Genomic DNA, 20,045 nt, shown 5'->3' on the forward strand with positions numbered 1-20,045 from the left:
TAAAAACCATTGATTGCATAACAAATTCTGAACAGTTGTATTTTGATTATTTAATTTTAGTGCTTGGTAAGTCTTTCTGGGGGTTCCGGACCTCCTTGACCCCATCCCCCTAATTCGTTCTTGACTGCTTTCATTTATTCCAGTTTGAAAACTATAGGTCATGGAAACCAAGGCATTAATTTAAGTCTCGGCTGGACCTTTGGCCAACATCAGGGCAGCTATGTTCGAATTTTCCTCTCCTGTCCAAAAGGCACTAGGATATTCCAAAATTCGAAAAATTGTAAAAGCTTAAAAGTCATTCTAGACCATTAACATGGATATTCGTGTGGTTTACTTCTGCTGTTGTCTAGATATTGTCAACAGTTTAATGGACGTAGAAACAAAACTATTGAGAATATCTAGGCAACAGCAAAAGCAAACGGGATAAAGATTCATGTGAAAGCTCCAGAAGGAATTCTAAGAGTATGTAATTATTCAGGTTTTGGAATATCTTAGTGTTTTTTCGAAAGGAGAGGGAAATTCAAAAACATCTGCCCTGGTGTTGGGCAAAGGTCCAGTAGAGCCTTAAGGCAAGATGGGTCCTTTCCAATTTCAACTTATTCTTTGCAACCTTTGTATCCTATATAGCCAATTGTAAATTTGTAATGTAAATTTATGTTGAAAGTGAATGAGTCTAAGACTCAGGTATTAATATTATCCACGGAAGACAATAACGTCATGCAAGTTGATAATATTAAAATAGGTAATTTGAATATAAAACCAAGTGAGAGTCCAAAATATCTTGGTGTGTACCTAGATAAGAATTTATCCTTTTCACAATATGTGAAGATTATGTGTGCACGTGCAGCACCTAGAATCAAACAGTTTCAAAATGTCTGCAAATATGTGCACCTTGCTCACAAATTAGAAAAAATGCAAAATTGGGCAATTCGTAGTATACGAAATATACCACACAGGATCGAGCAGAGAAGAACTGCAACTACCCACTCTTGAATCCAGACGAAAATATGCGTTCCTACTCAAAATTCATCAGGCAATTCACACACACAACCACTTACTAAGGGGCAAGGTAATTATATGTAGTAACGTGCATTATCCCAATCTGCAATCTAATAACACCAATAGTATCAGAGTACCAAAATGTAACAAGGCAAGATACGGATCAAACTTCATTGCCTCCTTCACATATACTTACTTAATTTCTATTTATTGTGTGTTTTTATTCCTTTTGTATTTTTATTCCTTTTGTAATTTTATTCCTTGTGTGTTTGAATTAAATAGGCACACTTATATTTTTCAATATTTATACATTTATAAACAGTTAGCAGAATTGTATAGCTTAACAAATTAATCCATATAGGGCAAAAGGCTGTTTCTATAGTAAGATAATCTGTGTAAAAATACTGTAAGCTTAAGTGTAACCCTACTTCAAATAATAATAAATAATAATAATTCCTGTTTATGATGTAGAACACTGTCAGCATATTCAATGCAATATGAAGCAAAAAAGGTAAAGGTAAAGTGTTCCCCTGTGCATAGCACCATGCCATGAAGGCGTATAGGGGGTGTGGGGGTAACGCCCCACACTTTCTTGATCCGGTCATGAGTGGGGGTGATGTGATCAGCATCACGCCCCTGACCGCCTTTACCCCCCAGGGTTTACCCCAGGTACCCATGTTATTCAATGCTGGGTAGGTGCCGGGACCGCTTCCACCGTTAGAAAAGTTCCCAGATTTGAACCGGCTGGGGATTGAACCCGGGACCTTTAGCATGGTAGTCAGACGCGTTACCGACTGAGCCACCGCAGCCACTATGAAGCTAGAAAATAAAAAACAAACCAAACAGATAAATAAATGGATAAAGCATGTTTAATAGTACACTTAAAGGCGATACTTAATGTAGTTGAAGATGGATGACACAAGTGATACCAAAGCAGAACTGTCCTCTGCTTTGTTGGTATGACTGCTGAATACTGGAGAGGAACATAACTCTGAATCCTGGTTCGAGACTAGAAAGTAGTACACAGAGAAAATAACTGCCAGGAAGATCATGTCCCAGTAAAACCAAGATACCTCACTCAGAGACAAAATGCCATCATTTTCCTACAAATAAATAACAGACAGTTATTAATCAACTACACCACAAAACTTGGATAAGAGCATTTAGGAAGGCAGGTGGTGGTGGCAAGTCCTGAGTTACAGCTAGGCCTAGTAGGTTTGACTTTCATTTTTGCTTACATGTGAATGTAATGAAGCAATGAAGCTCTTTATTCTTGTACTTTGTAACAACTGTTTAGTATGTTGTAACTGAACCAAATGATGCATTCTAAGTGATGGTGATTAGCTACTTAAGTGATGATCTCTAAATAATATGTTGTTTACATGCTGTCTGCTCTTGTGAATGAAAAATAAGTGTTCATTAATAAATTAATATATATATATATATTAATTGAATGCTTTTTTAATTTATATTCATGCTCTATTATGTTCCGTGCACTATACAAAACTTCTTTTCTTCTTCCTTTCTGTAGGTCTGGGTAATTAAAGCCTTTTCTGTTATTACAAAAATGTATCTCTCCATTGGTGATAAGGTCTTCCTAAACTTCTTGCTCCCTTTGGTGAGTGATTTAATAATTTTCAAGGCAAATGTCTAGCTGGCATTCTCAGAACATATTGATTCCACTTTAACTGATGATTTTGAATTTCTTCCACCATTGCTTTGACCTCATTTATTTTGGATTTCTTCACTTCTAATTTTGTCTCATGAAGTCACTCCACTTAAACGCCACAAAAATTTCATTTGTGAACAGTTTATACTGGTTTCATCATATTGACAAAGAGTTCAACATTTGCTATTATAACGTGCATATCCCGCTGGTACTGAACTATTAAAGTTTAGTATGCTTGATTGAATAATGTCACTAATGAACCATTTCAGTTATAAATTAGTTATTGTTTTAACAAAGATCATCGTAGGAGTGCTTCTTGGGGTCTCTGTTTGAGGATAGTGACATAAAACTAACAACAAGAAATTAATATCATAGGTGGTTCCTTTCAACACTATTACATCTATGTATATAAGTTGTATATCATGTGCATCACATATATTCAGACAAATGTCACCACAATCAGTTAATCAATTGGCGCACTATCATTAACCTTCTTCTTCTTGAGGCAACTTCATGTGTTGAAAGTTTTGGCCTTCACAACATCTCTCCACTGTTTACTATTTTGGATGCTCTTCGTCCAGTTCTTTACTTTCATGTCTTTTAAATCTTTAATTTTTCATCTTTCCAAAGTTTCATTGGCCTGCCTAAGGCTCATGTTCAGAGTGGTTTCCATTTATATATTTCTTTTACTAATCTTTCATCAGACATTCTATTAATTCTCAATTCCAGCATACGCGACTACACAATGGAACGGGGATATCACCTGACCATGTTGATTAACAACATTAAAAAGGATCTGATAAAAGATGTGATATCATTAAGAGCCCCAAATATTGACTCTGATCATATATTGATGTGAGTAATCCTAAACCAGACTATCCCTGCAATTAATATCATAGGTGGTTCACTTCAACAGTATTACATCTATGTATATAAGTTGTATATCATGTGCATCACGTATATTCAGACAAATGTCACCACAATCAGTTAATCAATTGGCATGCATCTATCTACTAGGGACCTTCAATATATAAGTTTCCCTGTGCTATAAAATATTGTATAGAGCAATGCAATTCGAAAGAAGCACATGGTTGACAAGCGCCATCCTTCATCTACAAGGAACAACAATCGATTCGTTATCAGACGTGAAGGTGCATGTGCTGAGGGGCGAAAAGTAAATGCTTGTTCGGAAAACAAAGACTCGCATCATAAGGAGTTCAGAAGCATGGATGCTAAGGGCGTTCAGCTTTTGGACTTTTTGGAACGAGGAAGAACAATTAATGCTGACCGTTATTGTCAAACATTGGATAAACTGAAAAACGCAATTCGACATAAGCGACCAGGTCTCCTGTCAGCTGGTGTCATTCTTCTTGACGATAACGCTCGCCCCCACTCAGCAGTGCAAACACAACACAAAATTGAAGAATTGGGCTCCATACAGCCTCGATTTAGCGCCGAGTGATTTACATCTTTTTCCGGTGTTAAAGTCTGAATTGCAAGGTTACCGTTTCAAAACAGATGGACAAGTGAAGCGGAATGTGAGAATAGTGCTCAATTGTCAGAGCCCTGATTTTCTTGCAAAGGGTATGGACAAATTGGTGCAATGGTGGGACAAATGCCTGAATCTCTATGGGGATTATGTGGAGAAGTGAGGAAGGATCCTCCTACACATGTATGTATAGTTTTCTAATGTATCTTAAAAATAAAATATTTTACAGCATATGGAAACTTATATTGAACGACCCACGTATTAATCAGATAGATCATGTGTTGATTAACAACATTAAAAAGGATCTGATAAAAGATGTGATATCATTAAGAGCCCCAAATATTGACTCTGATCATATATTGATGTGAGTAATCCTAAACCAGACTATCCCTGCAATGTATAAGATAAAATCCTTGCAAAATAGTAAATAGGGTGCAAAACCTGAAAAAAAATGATGGAATATAGAGCAGTATTATACAAAAAATTGAAAAATCTTCAGGAAAGTAAAGATGTTAATGAAGAATGGTGTAACATACAAATGAAGCAGCTAAAGAATTTGTACAAATAGAAAGAAAAAATTCAAAAACATGAATGATGGGATGAAGATTGCAGAAGAAAAAAGAAAAAACAAAGCAAGAAATAGAGCAATGCAAGCAAAGACTAGGGCCAGCCAAGAAATATATAATAAAAAAAAAGGAAAGAAGTTAATAAAATGTGTAGAGATAAGAAAAGGAAATGTTTGAATTATAAAATGAGACAAATTGAAATGGATTTTAAGAATAATGAAACAAGGAAATTTCTCAAAGAGACACAATCTTTATTCAACAGCAAACAGCATCACCAATGATGTGTAGAGATGCAGAAGGTAACATTATCCTGAAAAGCTCAAGTCCTAAATGGATGGAAGGAATACTTTAGAAAGATTCTTAATAATAATGTAACAAGAACTATGCAGGCACCAATAGAACAGAATGACAGTAATCAACAAGAACTACATGCTCCATCATGGAATGAAATAAGCTGCATAATACAAAATCTAAAAACAAATAAAGCTGCAGGATCAGGCAACACAAGTTGCGCAAGTTGAAATTACATTTATGGAATGAAAGTATAGTGTGCCCAATTTACAAAAAGGGAGATGGATTAAATTGTGATAATTACAGGCCAATTGCAATTATCCTCAAAACCAAATCATTAGTACTGCTATGAAACTACAAGTCTTCCACAATTACAAGTACAGATATAGTGTCAAAGATCAAACAGTATTTCATTTTGGATTCAATACTACAAATTAAACTTTCAAAACTCCGAGTGCTTATAATAAGTAATGAAATAATCTTCCAGTTGATCCTCTTGATTTTGCAATGTGCACCACATGTACACTGAAGAAGAAAATGATGACGAGTTCCGTAACTCTAGCTAAGGAACTTATCCATCCATTCCTCCAACAGAGATGGCAGATGAGCATGAATTTACCGAATAGGAGAAGAAAGTAAGTATAGTTGCAGACCTTACCTCGGTGATGTGATGTTTCACAACAATAAAGATGGTATCCCAGACTTACTATATCTGATTTGCCAATAACAAATCGTTGGAGCTCGACCGAAGCGTAAGTTGAGTTGCAAAACCACCGATTTAGTAGGAAGTTTTAGAGCATATTTTTCTGTGCCTGAAAAGTTGCACAAAACCGCGTTTCATGCTCTCTCACTAGCGACTGTTGTTTTGATCCCTTCTTCCAAATAAGTCCAACAAGGAAAATCCCCTCTCTTCTCCTCATCCAAAATCATTTCTGGTCTTCATCACACATTTGTTTACACTAACTTTGATAGAACGTGCACACAACAAACACCAGTAAAAAAAAACAATAGAGGAACAACAATATCTTTGGTTTTCATGCTCATACTTAAATGGAGAACAAGCCATATTACAAGAAAAAAATAAAAGCATATACGTAAGGCATCCTACACAAGTGAGAGAGATTATATTGCAAATAAATAAAAAAACAGCATATATCCCAATTTGTGATACTACCATATACAAGAGCAGGTATTGAAATTAATTTGTAGTATCTAATTTGAATTGCTTTATTGTTTATTTTCCATTTTTTTAGAAACTCCATTTAATCTATTATATTTTACTAAATATTTTTCAGCATTCTTACTGTGAAACATTGCTTCTGAAATATATAAAGTCTGTTATCTGTTCAATTATTGTATCAATTATCACTATTTTTACTCCAGGAAGTCTTTTACCATTTATTGCCATTGACTTAGTTCTTTCCTTTGAAAGTTTCATCTTACCATGGACATGGTAACTTGCTAAACAACAGTGTAGTATAAAAAGGCCACTTATGAGTTACAGAGAGTTAGGTTCCTTATGGCCTATATGAATACAGACTACCACCTTCGTACCCCAGTTGTGAATATTTCTCTTTAAAGCTAGTACTTTAGGCTAAGTTTGGATAGCTTACTACTCAGGGTGAGAAATTCTGGGAGACACCCCCCCCCCCCAACAATTTTGGCACAAATACCACCCCAAAAATTTTCCTTTTGACGGCAGGGGAGAGTTCTTGTTATAACAACAATTGATAAGCAATTAGTTTAGACTGAAAACATACTTTAGTAAGGATAATATCAAAAACGCAGACAAAGTAGTGTGATTGTGAGTGTTGAATGCTGCCTGTTTCTCTCTCAACACATCATGAACAGGTCTACACCAACAAAAGTACATGCACAGTGAAAGCAAAAGAAGAATGCAAAACAAATATAACTTAGAAATCGAATTGATTTATATTAATAGAAAGCAAAAAGTTATATTTAATAAAACAATTTCTATTATCTTTGAGATTTATTGACATCTTTAACTAGCTAGTAAAGGAATTATTTTTTAGATACTTTATAAATATCTGATATATATAAGAAGTAAAAAATTAATTCTTTATATGTAAGTAATAATAATGTTTTTAAATATTTAGTAATTTACTTTCTGATTTAATAATATTATACGAGGGGTATTCAGTATGCTCTAATACTCGCCCCTCATGCAGAATCATAATTTTAACATGTGTAGAAAGTAGACATCTTGTGATGACTTTATGCCAAAATGAAAGATGTTTTACCTTGTACTGTTTTCTTGTCAGGTGTTGGCAGTAGAGCATCTCTCAGAACATAGTGAAACTGGAAAATAGTGAGGTTCGTGCTGTCATCAAGTACTTGAAGTTAAAAAAACCTACAGCCAAAGGAAATTCGTGAGGACTTGGTACAAACATTAGGGCAGGTTGCTCCACTATATCTCACCATTGCGAGATGGTGCCATGAGTTCAGCGATGGCAGACAGTCATACGAAGATGTCCATGCAGATGGGCCACCAGTAACAGTGACCACCGAGGAAAACATTGAGAAGATCCTTGACGTGGTTATGGCAGACAGGAGTCACAGTTCATAACATATTAACCAATCATTGTTTCATGAAGAAAGTTTTGGCATGAAGGGTGGTTCTCACGAAACCTGAATGTTGATCAGAAGAAACAGAGTGACACGTTCAAGGCAACTTTTGGACATGTATCGCGCAGTTGCAGAGGAATTTTTGGCCAGATTTGTGACGGTGGATGAAACATGGGTCTGCCACTTTGACCCCAGATCCAAACAAAGCTCCATGCATTGGAAGCACACCAGCTTCCCAACCCTACAGAAATTTCTTGTTGAACAGTCAGCCAGAAAGGTTAATGCAACTGTCTTCTGGGATGTCAAGGGATACTGCTGTTGGATTATCTGGAACATTGAACCACCATTATGGGCCAGTATTATGCTGACCTTTGCCAAAATTGCGAGCTGCAATAAAGAGCAACAGACGAGGAATGTTGATACGTGGAGTGCTGCTGCAGCAGGACAATGCTCCTATCCACAATTCCGATGTTGCCATGGCTACAATTCATACCGCTGGACTTGATTTGGTGCCTCATCCCCCTATTCACCTGACCTAGCCACAAGTGACCTCCACTTGTTTCCACATTCCATGTCTGTAAAGTAATATAGGGGTAATCTCCAATTTTCCATATACCACCATTTGACTCACTCTAAAGGGTGTTCATGTGATGTAACATAAAATTTTAACAATTTATTCTTAGTTTTGAAAATTTTGGCTATTAAGAAGCTAGAGAGTCACAGAAACCCCTAAATAGCTACTTGTATGTATCAAAGGAAATGTTTTATAAAAGTTTGAGGTGTTATTGGACCAAAGGCAGCAACTTTATTTGTTTTAGGGGGGCAGGTTTGAATAAACAATATTTTATATAAAATTGGTACATCTGCATGAATTCGAAGAGAAGGGGGGGAGGGACAGAAAGTGCTTTGCTCCTCCTATGTATTGCAACATCTTTACTATTTAATTTCATGAAGTAGCACTTTAGTGCATCACATATTCAAAATGCAGTGCCTGAACTCATCCCATGTTTTCTGGTGATTTGACATTGATAAGTTCTGCAATGTGTTGTCCATACAGGAGCTACAAACTCATGCTGTATATGTTGGCAGTGTCAGCTTGAAAAAGTTCTTGAAAATTATAACAAAATTATGCCAGAAGAATAGAAGATACTTTCAAAATCATATTTATTTTATTACTTCGTAATACAAAACAGCAGTTATGTAAAGTTTTAAGCAGGTAAAATAGATGAAGAAACCATTTATTTAACAATATTCAAATACAGAGATTTGCCATTTTACATTAGAATGTAATGTAAAATGATTTAATGTGAGCACTGGAATATTGTTAAATAAATTAGCATCTTGCCAGTTTGTTGTTCATCCACTGATTTTTGCCTTAAAGCTAAAGGTGAAGCTGGCAGCTAAGGTTGTTGGGATGTGTGACTGCTTTGCAGGAAACCCAACTTTGATATCCATGATGGATGTAATTATGTGAAACATTTTCAACAATGTGTACTTAAGAAGTATAGGCTGCTGTAGATTGGTATTGATCACAATAACACCTCCAAAATGGCTGAGATCGACAATATATCTACGCCTTTATACATATTGATGAGGGAGACTGAGTGAACACTGGAAATCATTTTAATACATCAACTCTTCACACAGAACGCTGGCCCAATCATGCAACTGACAACAACCATACTACTAGCAAAGCAGTGAAATTCCTCCATCGCTACTGGGTTGGTCTGATTGATAGGGGTAATCAACCCAATAGTAGAGGACTGAAAACTCGCAGGGTCAACAAAAAGTCATTTAGGATAAAAGTAGCCATTTATCATGAAAAACAGGACGGACTACATATTTCGCTACAATGGAGTGTATGGTATGGACACATAATTATGTGAAGAGATACAGTCCGATATTCGAAGGGTGCCTGAAGCATTAAGATAAGATGACGTTGCCGACATTGAACCTGCGGTAATTGGGTGAGGTACATGTGGAGATGGCAATGCTCTGTCTCTTCCATTTCTCTTCTCGGCCAGGACAAGATGACCAATCAGAAATCTAACCTCTCTCTTTCAAGCCACACCTATGTGTCTCCAACGGTCTCCATTGCTAAGAATAGAGTCACACATCAATATATTCACATAATTCTTAAATAGTAAATTAAATATAGCATCTATGAACTCTAATTTTGAAGATTACATTCACTATTACCTCATGCAATGCTGGAGCATCTGATGCAACTAAGTTTCTATTACCATCCACTGTTGCTCTATTGGCTGACTGAAAAATAAAACAGTATGTTCAGAACTTAAAATTAATAGGAACAGTCTTAAGAGATACATCAAAAATGTAACTGTACAATTAAATAACAGAACATCTTAATATAATTTATTGCATTTTTCTCTTTTTCGTTACTCAAAAGCAAGATGAGCATATAAAAACATCTCAAGGTAAGACTATACACGAAAGTGTCTAACCACTCAAAACGAGAGATACTAGATTGTATTTGAATGGTGCACCAGTGGCAGAGAGGAGAGCATTGTGTATAGAGGAGTTGAGGATTCATGTCCGATATGATAATGTTACCAACACCAATGAAGTAGTGATTTGAAATTTATAGATACCAGTAATTCATCTTCAACTATTTCAATATAAAATTTGAAAATATTCCAAAAAGATGCATGATGCTTCATCAGCCTTTTCAATTATCTCAAAAGTAGCTGGAATGGTTTTTAACTTTGGAAAATAAACTGTGTATTGAGATGTTGACAATTATTCTTTCAGCAGGATACACAAATTATTGCTAAATATATTTGTTAGAAAATAACAAAATATTGCACTAATTTGAAGACGGTTGAAATTATCTTCTATTTTCAGATACTTGACCCCCACGAAGTGGTGCTGATTAGGAGGGGAAGTGAGGAAAGTTGCCCTCTCTCTCCCACTTTTTGTCACTTTTGTCACTGCACTATGCTAAACCTTATCTACCAAGGGAAAGTAAAATGTCCTTGCCCCCTCCAATTTTGGCACCTTTTCCCGCCAGATGTGGAACCCCATCACCACCGATGACCCCATGGATAATCATTGTGAGGTTGCAACACTGTGAAGTATACTGCACATAGGTGCTTTGTGAGGCTGAACATTCTCTCTTTAGCTTTGTTCTAAGTTCAGATATCTCTTTCTGTTGCACTTGTAAGTTACTCAATATAGTATTAAAGTTAATGTCAGTCTCATGCTTTGTGGATTAAATACATAACAAGAAAATATCAAAGCATGGAACAAACTAGGAAGAAAGAAAGAGTTGAATGTCATGGTGTTTCCTACCACAAATTATTAAAATATTATTTTATTATATTTAATTACACTGGTCAAAACAATTAGGGGAGCAAGCAAGAAATCCCAAAACCAAAGTTGGAAAGTCAAAAGTAGCAATGTATGTTGATGAAGTGAGTGTGTCCTCAACCAGTACAATTCTTCTGTGATGAATCATCATCATGAAGAGTTCTCTAGTGACACCATAAGGCACGTGGCAGAATTTGTGATATGAGGAGCAATCACGAGGTCACTTGGGAACACTGGTTGTTTGGTGCTGGCAGACCGTAAGTGCAGGTGGGATTCAGTTGAGTAGTGTTGAATAGGAACGATGGCAGCAGGGTAAACACAACGTGAGGTGACTAACCCTTGGTGTGTCACGCAGTGTCATTTCCAGGTTGTGGACACGATTTCAACAGACAGGTACAGTACAAAGGAGGCCTGGGCAAGGTCGCCCACAGTCAACAACAGTTAGGGAAGACCGGTACTTATCATTGTCGGCTCGCAGGAATAGGCAGCAAACTGCAACTGGCTTGCAATGCGGCCTTGTTTTGGCAACAGGACGAAGAGTCTCGGGCCAAACTGTACGAAATCACCTGCGGGAAATAAGTCTTTATGCAAGAAGACCAATGGTGTGTGTTCCTCTGAATGCCCAACACCGTAGGGCCCGCAGACAGTGGGCTGTGGAACATCATGAGTGGGGACATGGAGAGTGGAGTTCAGTTCTCTTCTTGGATGAGTCGTGTTTCGGTCTCCAGTCAGATCATCGACGCATTCTCATCTAGAGGGAACGTGGGATTCGCAATTATCCCACACATGTGCGCGAAGCAGGCACGTATCCAGAGGGGGGCTTAGGGGGCTCGAGCCCCCCCCGAAAGTTTTATGTTTACACTAGATAAAATGAGGTTTTTGGTTTCTTGTGGCGTGAAATAAAATAATGTGACAATAATTTAAGGAGACAAATAATTATCGAGGCAAGACGGAGAATGTTTCGTAACCCTGTTATTAATAAGAGCACGTATCCAAGATGGGGCACAGGGGGCTCGACCCTCTCCCCAGGAAATTTTTCAGTTTACGTTAGATAAAATTAGGTTTTTGGCTTCTTGAATAATGTGAAAATAATTTAAGGAGAGAAATAATTATCGAGGCAAGACGGAGAATGTTTTATACCCCTGTTATTGTTAATAGCACGTATCCAAGGTGGGGATGAGGTGGCTCGAGCCCCCCCCCCTTTAGAAAATTTTTCAATTTACACTAGATAAAATTAGATTTTTGGCGTCTTGAATAATGTGAAGATAATACATTTATAAATCAGAGAAATAATTATCGAGAAAAGACGGAGACTGTAACCCTGTTATTGTTAATAGCACGTATCCAAGGTGGGGTTGAGGTGACTCGAGGCCCCCCAGGAATTTTTTTATTTTTCACTAGATAAAATTAGGTTTTTGGCTTTTTGAATAATGTGACGGTGATTTAAGGAGATAGGAAGGCGGGAGAGGGTACGTTCTTGAATGAGAGAAGGTGTCAACTACTGGTAATATTAACGAATCGTTTTATCTGCGGAACGTTCTAGAATATAATCAGGATATAAATACGCGGATTCAATTTTTCGGTTGATCTTACAAAGAATCGGTTAATGAGATTTCAGAAGTAAGTGTGACAATTCATACAGTCAATTAGTGATCAGTCAGCGTCCTCTGGTTGCTTTATAAAATATAGTGATTCGAAAATGAATACATTGACGACAGCAGAACTTCCGGTGCATCAATGTAGTGCTAGTTCGGGGCGAGGGCCGAAGAGATCAAGCCCCCCCCTCTCTCTCTCTCTCTCTCTAAACTGAATATTTCAGCAGTACCGGATATTGGAGTGGTTTATTAAAACAGAAATAAGCTGCATAGGTCAACTGAAAATCAAAGTTTCGAGTGATGATTTAGTTTTGCCAGAACTAAAGTTCGTATATGCAGTCCGAGAGTTTCATAGTATAAAAAATAATTTTGCATATGTAGACATTTTAGGCGGAAATTGCAGGCTCTACCAGGACCCGAATCAGAGCTCTACCAACTGAGCCACCTAGCCATCCTTGACTTCAACCGATTTTTCGTTAAAATGTCTACATAGTAGATGTCCTGTGTATATCAAATCGTAAGGTGTTGCCTGTATAGTGAACAAGCACAGAAAATATAGGAGAGAGAAGAAAACTGAGGAGCATTCCCACCGGTTGAGGAGAATTTTTTTCTTCTGTGGTCAGCAAAAGCTACTACATCGAGGTAACAATGACAGTGGCCTAATAAGGGAGATTTCACATCGTGTTGCCTGAGGATTTCACAATTCGAAATTAGGTTTGTGCGGCCTTTTGTGTCGCTACAGTGTGAAACGTTGCTGTTGATTGGCCCATTCCAATCGACATGTATCTCCTGTCTCTTCGGTATGAAACCTTCCTAAGTCTTGAAAATCCAAGTCACAAGGATGGAAAATTAGGGCCTTGTTAAGGTTAGGTGTGAAGGCAGGCAGACGGCAGCACTCTAAAGGATCATATCCAAACCAGTAGGAAGAACGCATCTTACTTCAATATCCAATACGGAATGATAAAAACTTCTGGTGAGTTGATTTTAAAAAAATGTGTCCGAGATAAAGAGTGGCGTGCCCAGGATTTTCGGAGGAGAGGGGTTAGCATACTATTTTTTTAGGTCAGTCCTGAATTTTGCCATATTTTTCCTGTCTTTGACGTTCTTTTTTATTCTTTTTTTTAAAAAAAAAAGGGAACACTGGAGTGGGGTTATGACCTCACCAACCCTCCCTTGGGCACGTCACTGGAGATAAATGAATAAGTATTTGATCATAATGGGAGACGAAACTTTAGATGTGTTGGGAACGGAAGGGTTTTCACTGTGCATTAATTGTTTCGTGATCCAGCTGTATTCGAGAAGACTTCTTTGTTTCGTGCCGATATATGACAAGACAGCGGAAGCTGTGACAGGCATTTTTGAACACTTGTGAGTGCTAAGGCCTGAATCTGAACAATTTGGTGGGTTTCGGCTTTTATAAGAGCTGCAAACATGGGAGGACAAGACACGTTAGTGGTGTTCAGGCTCGAATCAGAGAGAAATATCCGAGAGCTGTTTGCGTCCAGTTCGCAGCCCACAATTTGAATCTCGCGTTGTCGAGTGAATTGTCCATCCCGTGCATGTTTAACAGCTTCGTAAAAACACTCAAAGACACCATAGATGTTTTTATGCCTGATGAGAAGAAATGGACAAACACACATGGTTCCGGCACACAATGTTAACGCATGGAAACAGAGGAGTCGAGTGGTAAAAAATGTTCCCATTTCACGTTAAATGACAGCCTTACAGTGGCGACGATTTAAGGGATAGTTGCTCCCCACTTTCTTGCCTCAACATTATGGCCTCTTAATGTTAAGCCTTGTCTACCAAGAGAAAGTAAACTTTCCTTGCACCGCCCTCCGTCCCCTCCCCCCCCCCCTTTTTTGGAACCCAATTTCCACCACTGGTATTAAACATACAATTGTGAGATTCTTAATATACCCCTTAAAAATGGTGTTGAGCCCCCCCGAAAGGAATTCCTGGATACGTGCCTGGCGCGAAGTGTCTCAGTATGGTGGTGGTGGCTTAATGGTATGGGCAGGGATCAGTGTTGTTCGACGTACTCCCCTGCTCATTATCCGGAACGGTACTTTGACAGCCTTACGGTACCGGGATGAGATCCTCAGGCCTCATGTTGTCCCAATGGCAGCAGATATCGGTTATCGTTTAATTTTTGTAGACTATAATGCCCGACCTTACCGAGCACGTCTGGTTGACGCCATGCTACGGGATGAGGGTATCGAACGAATGGTATGGCCAGCATCCTCCCCAGACTTGAATCCCATTGAACATGTGTGGGACACACTCGGAAGAAGCATTGCTGCGCAGCCAGCACCACCTACAACTCTGCAACAGTTGGAAATGGCCCTTCTGGAGGAATGGGTGAATATCCCGCAGGCTGTCGTTGATAACCTTATTGGTTCCATGCAAAACAGATGTGCAGCTGTCATAGCAGTTCATAGCGACCACACGCCTTTCTAGAGGTATGGATCTGTTGCATATCTGTCCATTTCTGTTGTCTTATCACCGTGCTGTTCTCCTGATTTTGTGCAGTACCTTGCAGAAATCACCCCTAGAACTCTGTTGTGCTAATGACTCAATAGACATGTATTGTACTGCTTGAGGACACACTCACCTAATCAAAATACATTGCTACTTTTGATTTACCAACTTTGGTTTTGGGATTTCTTGCTTGCTCCCCTAATTTTTTTTGACCAGTGTATATTAACAACAAAAATAGTAATTAGAACTGAACTCTTTCTAGTGTATTGGTATTGGAAACTATTTGTTGAAATTGAATTGCAGAAACTGACATACACACTACAGAATTTTATACATACAGTTTGTATTTACTTGTGAGGATGGTACCTTGCGTAATTCTTCAGCCCAAGTGCCAAAACGTGACTTCAGTCTTTCAGTAAGCTTTTCCTAAAACAAAACAGAGATAAATCATTTGCTGAATGTGATCCAAAGTTTTCCTATTTGTACTTTTTATTTTTGGAATAATTACATACCCTATATACAGGATGATTCAGTAAGAACATTCAAAAGGGAACAGGTGATAAGAAAACTTAGAAGTTTATAAAACACATACAAATATAGAACATGAGTTCAGATTTGAATATATAACCTTTCAACTTTTCTAGCTTCCAAACTATGGTTCTATTTGAAGTAAGTCTTGAAGTTTTTCTGGTGACGAATGTTGAAAAGATTCTCTCGGGCTATTGACCAGGTAAGATGTGGAACAGATTCCAAACTTTCGAGAGTGTAACCTTGAAGGTGAGAGTGACATTAGCTCTCAAAAGGTAGGTATATTTTCCACAAATCAGCTGGTGGATAGCGAATTAGAATCTTTCCTTGATTCTACTTATACATTTCCATTGGAAATCATTACCAATTCTATATCATAAAGGTGATGTTTCATTAGATATGGCTGCAGGAAATTGCTGGCAGTTCAACCGATTTCATCATGAGATCAGGCTTTTACACCTAATAAATTATTTTAGTTCATTGTTAACCATGTTTTAATCTTTTTACACATCCTGTATTTTATCTCCCATGTTGAAGGTGGAGTGAAGCCCAACCCAAAAATTAGAACAATCAACAAAACAAAGGTACTTGTTATGATACTTACACATCTGTCCATTCCTATATTCTCTCAGTAATTCATCGTGTTATTTTTCTGCTTATAAATTCTCTTTTGATCACTCTCCTTATATAGTTTAATCATATTTAAGACATGAAGCATGAAATTGAACTCCCCCCCACCCCAACCCAAACAGTCCTGCTGAAGGAATTCCTCACTCTTAAATTTTTGCAGTGTCTGATCACTTTAAGCTCTATTTTACATGACTTACTGAATGCAACAAAAAAATAACCTAGCTTAAAAATTCATGATATGACAGTTATCAGTACTTTTACATATATAATAATATTAAAGTACTGATATTTATCAATACTTTATGTGATATAATGTTTTAATCTTAATCTGAAAGAAAATACATTTCTAAATTGCAGATATCAGAATCCAGCGGCGGCTCAAGGGGTAGAGCCACCGTGCCATGGCACTACCCTCAGAAGAGATTCATACGTCGCCAAGTAAAGTTAAATGAATACATTGATAGTTTACAGACAAGGAGATTCGAATCTTGCAATTGGTAAAGCTGACGTGACGACCACCCCAACCTCCACACTGCATTGCCAGCTGTTTCGTTTCGTACCCTCGCGAGGCAACAGTCCGTGCCTTGGAAGAGCTGGCCTAATCATAGACCTAACCAAGTTGACACATGTGCATAGGGCTGAAGAAGTCTCAGCGAGGAACATTTCCACCATGAACCAAGAACAAAGTGGCAGGGGGTGGGGTTAGCACATAAGAAACCGTGCCAGTCTTAGCCTGGCCTGGCGAGGGAACTTTCGCAGTGTTGACATAACACAGTTGTCACCTTCAGAAAAAAGTCGCTAAATATGACTGGTTAGTAAGACCCGTTGGGGATGTAATTTCTGCCTACTTTTGGAGAAACAAACCTAATATTTTTCCAAAGTTAAATGAACATTTTTGATAATGGATACATGCACCAATAGGGCCATCCAGCCTTTTTTAAAAATATCCTATGATGATGCGAGTTTCCTTTGGCATTTCGACCATTTCTTTTCATAACAAAGATATTTTCGACATCCAGTTAGAATACGTGTGCATGGGGGAGGAGAGGGTTATAGGATTTGTTTTTCCTTTCCTCTTGTAATTGTTATATTTTTAGGGAGGTTTCCTGTAGTGTATAAAGATAGGTTAGTGTGTGAAGATGAATAGGATTAGTACATTATTACTTAAACACATGTTGTTTTCCAAGTTACTAAACGAGAACAAACATCTTGGCTAGTGGCACAACCTCAAGGAGGGGGCGGGGGAGCATTGCGGAGGTTTTTTTTTTCTAATTACTTGATCACGTTGGCACTACCCATCATAGTTGCTGCCGGCGGCCACTGTCAGAATCTGATATGCATCTGATATTCCTGTAAATAGCACATAACTCAGTTCACAATTCTTCCACTCTTAGGCCAGCTGCACACCACATTCCAAAATCGATGAGTCACGATGAGACATTTTTGTTGCAAACTGTCTCAGGGAATATTTAACATGTGGTTCAAGCCACCGCACACAGGACGAAACATTTGACTTGAGTCACCTTGAGTCATGTTGCGGCAGTTTGTGACAAAACATTAAAGGTCCCACAAATTTGGTCTCGAAGGAGCACGATGTGACAAAACACTCTGTGCATGTACGAATCCTTTCTTCTCAGGGCACCACCTGAATGAGACTCATCACTGTATTGTTTGACATCACATATTACATATAAGTTTGGCAGTGTGGTCAAGGTTAAAAATAGAGCTTGATCCAGAACAGCTAATCCTTGTGCAAGCAAAGCCTCCACTCTCAGTGCTTTTTCCAGGCAGTATGCAACAGCCAGTACCAGTAACCTTTATATGTGAGAATGAAACTAAAAAGTATTTTATTTTAGCGAAAGAAGTTTGTGTGTGATATGTGTGTGTGTGAGTGAGTGTGTACATGTATGCATGATCTTTTATATACCAGAATATTTAGAGCAGTTGTTATGATAAACACAATAACAAATAATAACAACAAACCAACTTCTACCGAAAACTTTCGTTCCAGAAAATAAGCACTGATAACAATAATTAATATTTGTTCCATTTCGTCAGAAGCAAATTGACTTATTATGTCATGTCACTTTGTGTCCCTTTGTGTTGCATTGCAATGTATTGTGACTCGTCCTCTCAGATACGGTATGCAGCTGGCCTTACTCTAATTTTTTTCAATACAAAGTTAATAATACATGCAAACTTTTAATATCATTAACAGTTCCTTTTTTTTTCTAAAGAAATTGGAGGCACCTTCTTATGTACATTCAATAATAAGGAGGTGAGTAAAATATTCAAAACTTTCATGAAACAGGGGTTAATGGAATGTTGATTATGTAATTGGTGAAGTTTTTGTGACTTTTCTATGGGCAGCATCAGTTGAAAGATAATGGTGATTGATCCTCATAGTTTTAATGTTGGAAATTCCTAACTTACCTTGGGTTGCATTGACTCCATGTCAGTGTAATCTACAGGCTCTTCATCTTCTGCAGCACCTTCCTGAAATAAATTAAGTGTTTTAAGAAACAGCAGTTCCCACATAACTTCCTTAGTGCATGAAGTTCTCACTTTTACTGGTTCTTCGTTCAGTCCTTTGAGTGTACACAAAATGGCAAAGTCAATGCAGTGTTATCCGGAAATCGTGGACCAAATTTAAAAAAATAAAAAAGTAGTAGAGTCTGGCTCAGAATGATAACAATGATGGAACTAATGGCTATTGCACAAAGGAATTTTAGAGCTGAAAGTGACATTTAGAAATTCAATACATTCATACAATATGAGAGGTCAGCAAAAAATTGACATTCAACACCATTTTGCTGGAGATTCGAAGGCTCTTTTTCCCTCTGGTCTGCAAAGGTTTGGAATGCTCTTCCCAATTATGTTTCATCTGCTACATCACCCAAAAGCTTCAAAGAATGCCAAAATAATAATGTTCATAATGTATTCAAGAAAATAAAGAAAAAAAATAGAAATCAGTTCAAGGAATTTCTCTTGGACAATATGCATTACAATGTAGATGAATTTCTTGATACGATTCACTCAACATGTTTCATACTATTTATCATTGTGTTTTATTATGATTCAATTCAATGTAATCTATTATATTACATATTGAATTGCAATTCATTCCATGAACTAGTATACTTTGTAGGTCACATATATCCATAACAAAAAATCTCTATTGAGATGCAGTGAAATGTAATCCAAAGAATCACATGACGAAGCCAGGAATTTACTCATTCTAAAGGTGAATAAAATTATCTATCTATCATCTATCCTAATTTTTGGAATGCACTCAATCCTTCCTCAGGAATGGGGAATCATCCATGAGATGTAACAAAAAATATTAAACATGTTATTCTTAAGTGGCCGCGGTGTCTCAGTCTATAATGCATCTGACTACCATGCTCAAGGTTCCTGGTTCGATCCCCAGCCAGTTCAAATCTGGGAACTTTTCTAACATTGGAAGCAGCCCCGGCACCCACCCAGCGTCGAATAACATGGGTACCTGGGGGAATCCCTGGGGGGGGGGGTCACAACACCCCCACTCATGACCGGATCAAGAAAGTATGGGGCATTACCCCCACATCCCCTATACGCCTTCATGGCATGGTGCTAAGCACAGGGGAGCACTTTACCTTTTTTTTTACCTTTATGTCATTCTTAAGACATAAGATTTTTCTCACTAAAAAGGGCATTTCTGGAAAGAAAAAAAAATGCTGACTTCTGCCAGTTATGAAATTATAAAATTATCTATGTGGAGTAATCTGACAATGTTAAGCATTGAAAAGCATTTCAATTGATGAGACTTCATAATGTAAATATTTCTTACGGTTTTCAAGTTACAGGGGGCCAAAGTTTGACTTGTGCGACTTCTGAAACAC

At 37.7% G+C, this 20,045-nt stretch overlaps 1 protein-coding gene across 7 annotated transcripts in view; it reads right to left on the bottom strand.

Moving 5' to 3' along the window:
• Positions 1-1,872: 1,872 nt before the first annotated feature.
• Positions 1,873-20,045, bottom strand: part of LOC145989491 (uncharacterized) — a 203,645-nt gene continuing 185,472 nt past the window's right edge. For 5 of the 7 annotated variants that reach the window (XM_083124844.1, XM_083124846.1, XM_083124845.1 and 2 more), the window contains 4 exons: positions 18,598-18,660; positions 15,358-15,432; positions 9,800-9,868; positions 1,873-2,102 (listed from right to left, as the gene is read on the bottom strand). In XM_083124844.1, the coding sequence (XP_082980970.1) occupies positions 1,881-2,102; positions 9,800-9,868; positions 15,358-15,432; positions 18,598-18,660 (429 nt within the window). In that variant the 3' untranslated portion in view covers positions 1,873-1,880. Of the gene's footprint in view, positions 2,103-9,799; positions 9,869-15,344; positions 15,433-18,597; positions 18,661-20,045 lie in introns of all 7 variants that reach the window. The other 2 variants (XM_083124842.1, XR_014441859.1) reach the window with 2 other exon arrangements.

This window comes from Lepisma saccharinum, chromosome 6 (genome assembly GCF_977018435.1).
Source record: "Lepisma saccharinum chromosome 6, izLepSacc3.1, whole genome shotgun sequence".
NCBI lineage: Eukaryota > Metazoa > Arthropoda > Insecta > Zygentoma > Lepismatidae > Lepisma > Lepisma saccharinum.